This window comes from Scyliorhinus canicula, chromosome 23, assembly GCF_902713615.1.
Source record: "Scyliorhinus canicula chromosome 23, sScyCan1.1, whole genome shotgun sequence".
In the NCBI taxonomy this organism is placed as follows: domain Eukaryota; kingdom Metazoa; phylum Chordata; class Chondrichthyes; order Carcharhiniformes; family Scyliorhinidae; genus Scyliorhinus; species Scyliorhinus canicula.
In genome coordinates this window covers 7,387,681-7,397,806 of record NC_052168.1, presented here as the reverse complement: position 1 = coordinate 7,397,806, position 10,126 = coordinate 7,387,681, and the positions used below count along the sequence as shown (strand labels likewise).

Sequence of the window (10,126 nt, the reverse complement as noted above, 5' to 3'; positions counted from 1 at the left end):
TTTTTCCAATAAGGCCACCTCTCATTCTTCTAAACTGCAGGAATTGTAGGCCCAGTGCACTCAATCTCTGCGTTTAAGACAATCCCCTCATCCCAGGTTTCAGGCGTTAGTAGCACCGAGGTAACGCAATTTTAGCTATCAAGCCAGAGGACAAGGCTACTGCTCTGGGGACACATGTTCAATTCCCACCTGGTGGGCAACTGGTGGAATTGAAATTCAGTTAATAAAACCTGGAACTAGGGTGGCATGTGGTGCAGTGGCTAGCACTTAGACTGCGGCGCTGAGGACCCGGGTTTGAATCCCGGCCCTGGGTCACTGTCCGTGTGGAGTTCGCACATTCTCCCCATGCCTGCGTGGATTTCACCCCCACAACCCAAAGATGTGCTGGTTAGGTGGATTGGCCATGCTAAATTGCCCCTTAATTGTAAAAGAAAAATAATTGGCTACTCTAAATTTATTTTTTTTTAACCTGGAATTGAAAAGCTAGCCTCAAGAATGGTGACCAATTGTTGTTACTTAAAAAATCTGGTTCACACATGTCCTGTGGGGAAGGAAATCTGCCAACCTTATCTGGTCTGGCCTAAATGTGATTCTAGATCTATAGCAATGTGGTTAACTCTTAAATGTCTCTGAATAACCTGACAAGACACTCAGTTCAAGGCCCATTTGGGATGGACAACAAATGCTAACCTTATCAGGCACACCCTCATCCCGTGAAAGAATAACTAAAAAAAAGTGGGGAAACCGAAAATGCTGGAAATACTCTGTGGTCAAGCAGCATCATTAGAGAGATAAGCAGACTTAGCGATTGAGGTCAATGGTCTACGATACCTACACAAAATTTCAAGGTGGAAGTACATATTAATAAAGCTGGTAAGAAAGCAATTGGGATCTTTGGCAGAGAGTGAAAATGCAAGGAACGTATGCAAAACCTTTTAAAATCCCTGAATAGGCCTCATCCGCTGTATTGCGTCCACATCTGGATATCACACGTTTGGAAGGTCATCAAAGCCTTAGAGAGAAAATTTACCACAATGTTACCAGGGATTGATCAGCCACATGGAGCAATTAATTAGAGCAGCAATGAATTCATTTTTTAAAAATGAGATGATATTCTGATTGTCTTAAAAGAAGGGGAAAAAAAACTTGCGTTTACAACACAACATGTTTTTCATGATCACTGGACATCCCAACGTACTTTGCAGCCAATGAGATACTTCATGAGGTACATCAGTGTTGCAATGTAGAATGTACAGCAGCAATTTTCACAAAGCAAGACCCCACAAACTGCAATGTGACACTGACCAGATAATCTGTTCCTGTTAAGTATTAGTTTTTGCCAGGGCATCAAGGCTATCTTCCTAATTTTTTGTTCTAAATAGTGCCATGGGATCTTTTACATCCACCATATGGAGCATTTGGGGGCTGGAGTTTAATGGGGTGATGGTGGCATTGTTGTAATATCACTGGACTGCTGATCCAGACATTCTGGCCGTCGCTCTGGGGATACATGTTCAAATGCCAGAGCAGCTGGTGGAATTTAAATTCAGTTTGTTTTGTCACTGAATATATTTAAGAAGAAAATCAACAGATTTCTAGACTCTGGAGGTGTCAAAGGATATGGGGAGAGCGCGGGAGTATGGCGTTAGATAGAGGATCTGCCATAATCATTGTTGAATGACAGAGCAGGGCCGAATGGCCGACCCCTTCTTTTTTATTTCTCCCATTCGAAAGCTGTGCAGAACCCTCTCAACACGAGCATTGGAATGTTGATATTTATGCTTAAATCTTGCAGTGGGACTCGAGCAGAGAACCTTCCAATTCAGAAGTAAGAGTGCTCCAATTGAGCTACTGCTGACAGGTACAATGACTTCAGGCAATGATCCAAGAATGCTATACATTTGCTATTTTGGATATTTTATTTGGGATATTTTGCTCAGATCTCAAATTGGTGGCACCAGGGGCTGGTTTAGCACAGGGCTAAAGAGCTGGTTTTGAAAGCAGACCAAGGCAGGCTAGCAGCCCAGTTCAATTCCCGTACCAGCCTCCCTGAACAGGTGCTGGAATGTGGTGACTAGGGGCTTTTCACAGTAACTTCATTTGAAGCCTACTTGTGACAATAAGTAATTTTCATTTCATTTCATTCACCTAGATGGACGGATGGTTGGATGAATGAATGGATAGGTTTTTTTTAAAGGAATTGCAATCCAATCCACACTATCCCCAATAGCCCCACTTAACCTTTTGGACACTAAGGGGCAATTTGTCATGGCCAATCTACCTAATCTGCACATCTTTGGACTGTGGGAGGAAACCGGAACTCTGGGAGGAAACCCACACAGACTCAGGGAGAACGTATAAACTCCACACAGACAGTGACCCAAGGCCGTAATTGAACCCGGGTCCCTGCCGCCCATTGTCAACGGCCATCTTATATTCCTGGCCCCAGGTTTTGGAGATGCTAGCAAGCCAAGAAATATATTCTCTCTATGCCCGGGATACACAGAGATGTGCGCATTGTTTCACACATACCAGCTTGTGTTGTGTGACCATATGTTCCCCGCAGTTAAGATGATCAAATCTCAGTTGGTTGCCATAGCACCCACTTTAGGAAGCCTATAGACGGATTGGCTTCAATCCAGCCAGATAGCGTTGACAGGCAGTGCGGGGCATCCAATGAAGACCAGCGCCGGCCCATTAAAGCAATGAGCGATGGCAAGGGGGTTGGTAACCGCTGGGAAGTTTCAGAGCTCGGCTCAGGGCCCTGGGACGACCTGCTACCTGGCCTCTGAAAAGTTTCAGTGAGAAGTGGGAGAGTTGGGAAGGAAAGGTTTAAGAGAGGGGAGGGAGCTGGCCATGGTGCTGGAATGCGCGGTGGGCGCTGTCCAGTGGCCGCGGTGCTGAACTTTTCTCTTGCAACTGCTGGGTCAACTTCACCCTTGGGCCACTTTGACACAAACCTCAAAACCCTTGGTGAAACAACCTTTGCACTCGGATGCAAGCTTTCCCCCCCTAACCCCCACCCCCCGGGCGAGGCTAGCCCGTGATGTTATGAATCAATCGAATGTGCCTTGATCACATGTCGGGCTGCGAGGAAGGGTAACATGTCTCTACTTTGCAGTTTGGGCCACGGGGCGCGCTGTTTCCCCGCTGCCAGGAATCAATAGATACGCCAAGGACATTGGCAGTAAGGTCACTTTAGCAAACTTCTCTGGAGTCTTGTAGAATGCCGGGCGGCCTTATGCTCCGCGATGACTGAAACTGGAATTGTTTAAAGGGGATAAGGGCATCGGAGGCGACACCCTTGGCTGAAATATGGAGATCAGAAAAGAGCAGTTTAAGAAATTAGCTGGGGATACCTTAGGGCACCTACACAGGTGAGTCTGCCTCTTTCTGTTCTCTCAGAGACCGCTGCAAATATTCTAAAAAGCGACGGACATTGTTGTTATCGTCGGGCACAATTATTTCCTATCCGCTGCCGTTCTAGCCATCCCCTGCCTCGCAAGAGCTGAAGGCTGATCCGATATTTCAGTTACACGGTTTGCAGATGAAATGCTGGCATCTGCCCTTAATCAAATTGCTAAAATGCAACCTTTCGATGTTGGGCAAGCTACTTTTTATAATCTGCATATAATCTGTGTTTCCATTAGTGACAAAGATTCATTCCTCTCCGGAAGGCTATTTTTTTTTAAACGCTCCCTTTCTGGACGCTCGTTCGTTTACATTTCTTAAATCTTTATTTTTCTCACGATTAATTCGTTGCACTGCGCGTTAAGAACAGAATCAAATTGGAATATTTAGCAGTGTGTGTGTCACGATGGGGTTCCGAGAATTAGAATTAGAATAAAACGAAAACAGCCCAAAAATGAAGATTGCAATTTAGGACCACTAAAGTAACATGCAGATATTTCAGTTTCCGAACCCCATTGATTTCTATAAATTATTCTAACAGGCGGTTTTGCGCGTTGATAATTTGGTAGTTGATGGGCGCAAACTCTGACTGATCGAATGAGCATATCCATCCATTCACTGTGCACTTGACATTGTATAATCCTGCACTGTCTGCGGTTTTCCAAATAGCTAAACATTATTTGCAAAATCAAAGGTGCTTGCGAACATAACTGTGGCCCCTTCATCGCTGTCTGGGCGATGAAAGGTGTATTCGTGTCTCTCTCTCTCTCGCTCTCTCTCCCCCCACCCCCCTCGCCCCACCACCACCACCTAGCAAGGGCACGCTAGTTCTTTTGCAAAGTCAAACAGGGCCTTGCTGTTACTGGCCAGGGAGAATTTAACCGCAGTGCACTCAGAAAAAAACACCCTGGTACAGGAGAGTGCATCAGAAGATAAACCGATACCTCCATCCGTCTCCATGCAATGAAACAAAGATTCTGATTCAACCCAAGTCACTCTGCGATCATTTTGCAAAAACAAAAAACACTTAAAAGAACTGATTTGCAATCATCTCGTTTGCGAAATGGGCCTAAGGTTGTCTATGCATTAATGGACTCGAGCGAACCTAGATCCATTAAACCACAAAAATGTTTCCTTCCACAGAGTTGTCCGTCTCACGTTACTGCAGATGAACAACAATGCTTTTCTTTTTGGTTCATTTTGCTGTGTTGGAATTCAGATTTTAAGAATATATACAGCTTCAAAATCTTGCGTCGTGTATGCTCTTGTGTTAACTGAAATTCGACATATTTCCTTTGATCAAAAATGCAGTTGGAGGTTAAAGATTTCCTAAATTATTCCCTCTTTTCACTTCCTCCCCAGCAAATCCCGGCTGGAAGTCACTCCCTGTGGAAGACATTGTCTGTGCCTGATAAATAATTTAAAGGACAGAAGAACATTCTGTTTTTTTCTTTCTCTCGTTCTCTCTCCCACCTTTTATATCTCAACTGTCGACAATCACATAACCGGTGCATTTTTTGGAAGAGAATGTGTAAAAATCCATCTCCGGTCTGATTAATCTGTGCCTATATATATATGTTCGGCAGCGGTGTATATACCGATGATGCAAGGCTACTGGTTGATGGGCGAGTACTGTGATAGATTTAAAGCACATTATGGGTCTAATCCGGCTATGTGGTTAGCCTCTCTGTCGAGAGCTTTCGCAAAATTGTAATTTTGGGAGTGGGTTTAACAGACTGAGATGGAAAGGGGCAGATTTAACTGTTTGAAACGAGAGGGGAAACATTTATCCCACTCGATTTTCAGAACACAAGGCAGTCTGGATAAATATGTTTTTAAACACACGAATTTATAAGTATCTGGTTATGCCGCGCCCCCCCCCCCCCCCCCCCTCCTCCCTCACGTCCATGCACCACTGGAAGTGTCTGAATAGCAGTACATCCATGTATAAAATATGATTGATTAATATTTCAGAGCATTTGGGCAGCGCTGGCATTTCTGAATCCCAGGTCGCATATTTAGCTCGTCTGCCTAAAACCGAAAGGCTTTTTTACTCAAAGGGACGAGAAACTTTGTACAGGAAAAACTAAGGTTTTTTTTTCAATTTCAGTTTAGAAGATGCATGTTGCTCCACCGGATCAGAATGATCTTGTGTGTGTGTGGAGGGGGGGGGGGGGGGGGGCGGTGATCAGCAGCTGACTTGCTTTACACTTTCTCAGGTTGTTGAATTATTAATATTTTTGGGTGTAAAATAGTGAATTTTCTATCCCCCTCCCCCCCCCCCCCCTGCAGTTGTCACCAGGGGAGAGAATCATGACAATTACGAAGAATATGTCAATTTGAGACCCGCTTCATAAGGCCATCCGCTAAGAAACATTTTGCTCATTTCGTTAAATTTGGGTCCCACCGTTTTTTGTTTCGAAGTTCGGTGCCTTAACACCAACGCCTTGGTTCCTGCCCCTGAAAATTGGCACATCAGAAACTCCAGGTTTAATTAGTGGCTATGAGTCATTGGGCCCCAGTAGCGAAACTTCAACGAAAATCGGGAAGAGCCTAACTCACCTTGAACTGCCCTCTCTTTGCTCAATCCTCCAAATATTCCGCAGTTTCATACCATATCTATCGGCACGGATAGATAAATAGATTCCGTATCGAAGCCAGAAATGAATGCTTTGAATTATAAGACCCGATTGAATTGTCATTGTCCGACAGAATTATTGTAAATTTGACCCAAAAAAATTAGATCGGTGAAGATTAACGATGATGGTTAATAATTAATGTGATCGATTTGTTACGGCCTGGGCATATTTCGTTTGAATATCATTCGGTTTAATTATTGGCTATGTATGGGAGGAAAGAATTGTCTCTGGGACTTGTCCGTGTCTCTGTCTCTATCGAGATTTGGGTATCAGAGCAGCTTCTCTATCATGCTGGGGATTTTTCTATTCGTTACCCTCTCCCTTGCCTAGTCTGTCACCCCTTGTGGGATATGCTGCCTTCCATCTTTGAGCAGAAGTCTTAATGAAAAAGGTAAATGTCTGTAAATACCATTGTGGGGGGTGAGATCACTCACCAGGTCAAATCGAGGGAAGTTATCAACCAGCCCTCAGCTTAGTGTCATTTTGAACAGCATTTGATTAAAGCTGGCTTCATGTTTAATTTCAAAGTCATATTTATCGTGCGCGACTCGGATTATCCATGATGAATGGGGTCCTGAATTATTTATTTGTACCGGGACAAGATTAGTATTAAGATATTCAATTCCAGCAGGGCGAGGCAGCACGCCGATTGCCAGGTGGTATCATTGAGCATCCGTGTGTATGAAATGGACAGCCAATCTTGTAACAAATTAAAAATCCGTTGGTTAAACCCTGCAATCCATCTCTGGACACTTCGCATGATCAACCACTCGCTGCTCTCAATTCGATTCCCGACCTTGACCACTCCAAGGATTCATGGTCCCTGGATTTAATTTGTCAAACCTGGCGGTAACGTGACGAGAGAACTATTTAGATTTCCAACGCTTGTTTGCAGTTGGAGAGGGGAGATGAAAATAGTTCATTAGTGTGATCAATTAGGAGTTAATTGTGACTTTTGACGCAGGCTGGCTGAATTAATGTAGCTGTCAACTCTTGTCGCAATTAAAGGGACGACGTATAGAATTGTATAATTTGAGTTTAGTTGCCAATTTCAGCATCATCGCGGAGTCAGCATTCTGGGACACCCGACTTGATAGTATCTTCACGGCATGGACTTCAATAGGCCAACAAGGCAGTTCGTCACCACCTTCTCAAGGGCAAAGAGGGAATGGGTAATAAAGGTTGGCTTTGCCACTGATGTTAATGTTAATTATTTTTCATTTTAAAAATGGGATTTTCGACTTCCACCAGTTCTGATCAAGAGATCACAGAACAACATTGTGGAAGACCCCCTAGCCACAATCCCCCCGCCAATATAACTCGCCCTGTGTATCAAAAGAGGGAGGGGAGACGGTGGGTTCTGGTATTTTTCACTAGCTGAGTTTGAATTCGAATTCAATCTGGAATTAAAAGTCTAATTGACAGGGGCTGGTTTAGCTCACTGAGCTAAATCGCAGGCTTTTAAAGCAGACCAAGCAGGCCAGCAGCCTTCGTCCTTCGAGGGGGTTGGATTCCCGTACCAGCCTCCCCGGACAGGCGCCGGAATGTGGCGACTAGGGGCTTTTCACAGTAACTTCATTGAAGCCTACTCGTGACAATAGACGATTTTCATTTTCATGGAACTATGGTCGATTGTCATAAAAACCCCACCTGGTTCATTAATGTCCTTCAGGGAAGGAAATCTGCCACCCTTACCCGGTCTGGCCGAGATGTGACTCCAGACCCACAGCAATGTGGTTGGTTGACTCTTAAATACCCCCTCTGAAATGGCCTAATAATCCATTCAATTCAAGGCCAATTGGGGTGGGAAATATATGATGGCTCAGCCAGCGACGCTTACATCTCAGGTAAGGATATTGGTTGCAGTTGTGAAGTTGTTCACAAGGGAAGTTTAATAAGGCACAGAGAGTCCAAAGTAAGCCAAAAATAAGTGACATTTAACAACAATTATATACCAGTTGAACCTCACCGGGTTCTCTCTCTCGGCATCAGTCAGTCCCAGACTGGCTAACCTATTATACAAGTATGGGTAAGCTACCCCGCCCCTAGCGGGGGAACTCGTACCAGCAATGGAATCAAAGGTTCTGAAGAAGAGCTCTTTCTTGGTACCTGACGAAGAAGAGACCACTGGGAGCGGATATGATGCAGATGTCTCCTCAAGGAGAACTGGGAAAACTATCATCACCATACTGTATGTCCTGTGCAGGTTGTTACATTCTTCCCCCCCCCCCCCAAAGCACAAAGACCCCCTCGAAGGACGATGAAGAGGAGAAGAAGACGACTGAATTGCAAAAATCGTTGACGAAGAAGAAGAAACTGATGAAGCACTTCTAGCAGTCGGATGACGAAGATGATTCGGCTCCAGCAGGTCACCGTCAATGGGAAGAATTTGATTGGCCGGTGTGTACCTTACCGGCGGAAGATGTATACGGCGAGAATGCCTGGGCTGATCATCAGCTGAGGGCAGCAGAATCACGATGTCGGTGTCAGAGATTGTAGACATTTGGGTCTCCATGTCGGAGTCTGATGACAGTCCATCAGGCATGTCCGTACTGGAAAGTGAAGGGGTCGCAGCAGGATGTACCAGCAATGGAATCAAAGGTTCTGAAGAAGAGCTCTTTCTCGGTACCTGACGAAGAAGAGACCAGCGGGAGCGGATATGATGCAGATGTCACTGCATAAGCTGCCCACCAACACGAGCCTGGTAATACACAGGACCCAATTGTTGAACAATAACCCCAGAGAGCCAGCGAGCATCATCAGCAAAGTTACAAACGTAGACTGCGTCATCAGATGTGAAGCATCGAAGAGATCAACATTAAGCAGGGGTACACTCTTGCGATTCTTGGCGACGGTGCATCTTAGCACCAATGTCCCTTATCAGAAAACACAGTCTCATCCGAAACTGTTGACCCATTAACAGCGCGGCAGGGGCACCTCAGTCAGGAGTGGTCCTGCCGGCCGTGTATCCTTCGACCCACAGTCTGAATCTTCAGCCCCCTTTTCATCGTTAACTTGTAATCGCCACAAAGGCAAACTGTCCGATCGGCCTTCAGCACCGGGACCACCGGAACACCCAGTCAACGGAACACATCGGCCAGATGAGTCCCAGACATTCCAACCATCGAAGCTCGGTCTCGACCTTCCCGATGATGGCGTAAGGGACTGAGCAGGGCCGAAAATATCAGGGTTGGGCCTCCGGGTCCACCTGGACAGCAAATGGTCCTGAGGCCCGGCTGGAAAACGTCAGGGAACTTTCTCAGCACCGAGACTAAACCCCCATCCCCACTTGAAAAATATATTGCCGATCAATCTTCAAATGGTGCAGCCAATTATGACCCAACAACCTAGGGCCATCGCCTTTCACAACAATGAGGGGAAGGCACAGGCATTGACCACCGTAAACCACTGAAGCGAACATAGACTCCACGATGCGCAAGCGCTCACCGGTACTTGGTGAACTAAGCTGCCATGCCAAAGGTACTCACTCCCTGCTTGATCTGGTAAAAGGTGTGTTGTGCCACGACGGAGTGCCCTGAGTGGGCAACCTCTCGAATGTCCTACTGAATCTGGAGAAAATGTCCATTAGCCTGGACCAGGATACGTATCGGGGCTTTGCAGGACACTGACACATATCTGAGATGTATCTCGGCCTCATTCCTCAGCCTCTTCCAAGTCATCCAAATGTAAGACCTTACCATGGGGTCGATGCCTACCCCAACCAAGGCACCTGGGGAATTGGCTCTCCTGCCTCTGCCAATCTATCTGCATTTCACACAGGGGGCGGAGTGGCTGTCAGCGGATCCTGGGATGGTGTGCAGCGAGGTGCCTGGCCCCATGACCAAAGGCTGGAATCACCGCGGCACTCCTTCCGAGCCATAGAGGAACCACTGAGGGGGTGGGGCACTGAACAATATTCACTTCCATACCCTGTAATTCCTGAATGCCCTGTGTCATGCTTTCTTGAGAAAGTGCGATTTGTGGCACATGTTAGAACGTGAAGGAACTTTCGTCCAGAAGTTCCTTCTGAGTTTCATTGTCGTTTAGCCCGCAGACCAAACGGTCACGGAGCATAT

The 10,126-nt window shown here is 45.9% G+C and overlaps 1 protein-coding gene across 1 annotated transcript in view; it reads left to right on the top strand.

Annotated features, from left to right (window-relative positions):
* Positions 1-2,715: 2,715 nt before the first annotated feature.
* The window catches only part of LOC119956376 (vesicular glutamate transporter 1), an 89,153-nt gene continuing 81,742 nt past the window's right edge, over positions 2,716-10,126 (top strand). Inside the window, exon 1 of the mRNA XM_038783540.1 lies at positions 2,716-3,377. Coding sequence (XP_038639468.1) covers positions 3,316-3,377 — 62 coding nt within the window. The 5' untranslated portion in view covers positions 2,716-3,315. The remainder of the gene's footprint in view (positions 3,378-10,126) is intronic.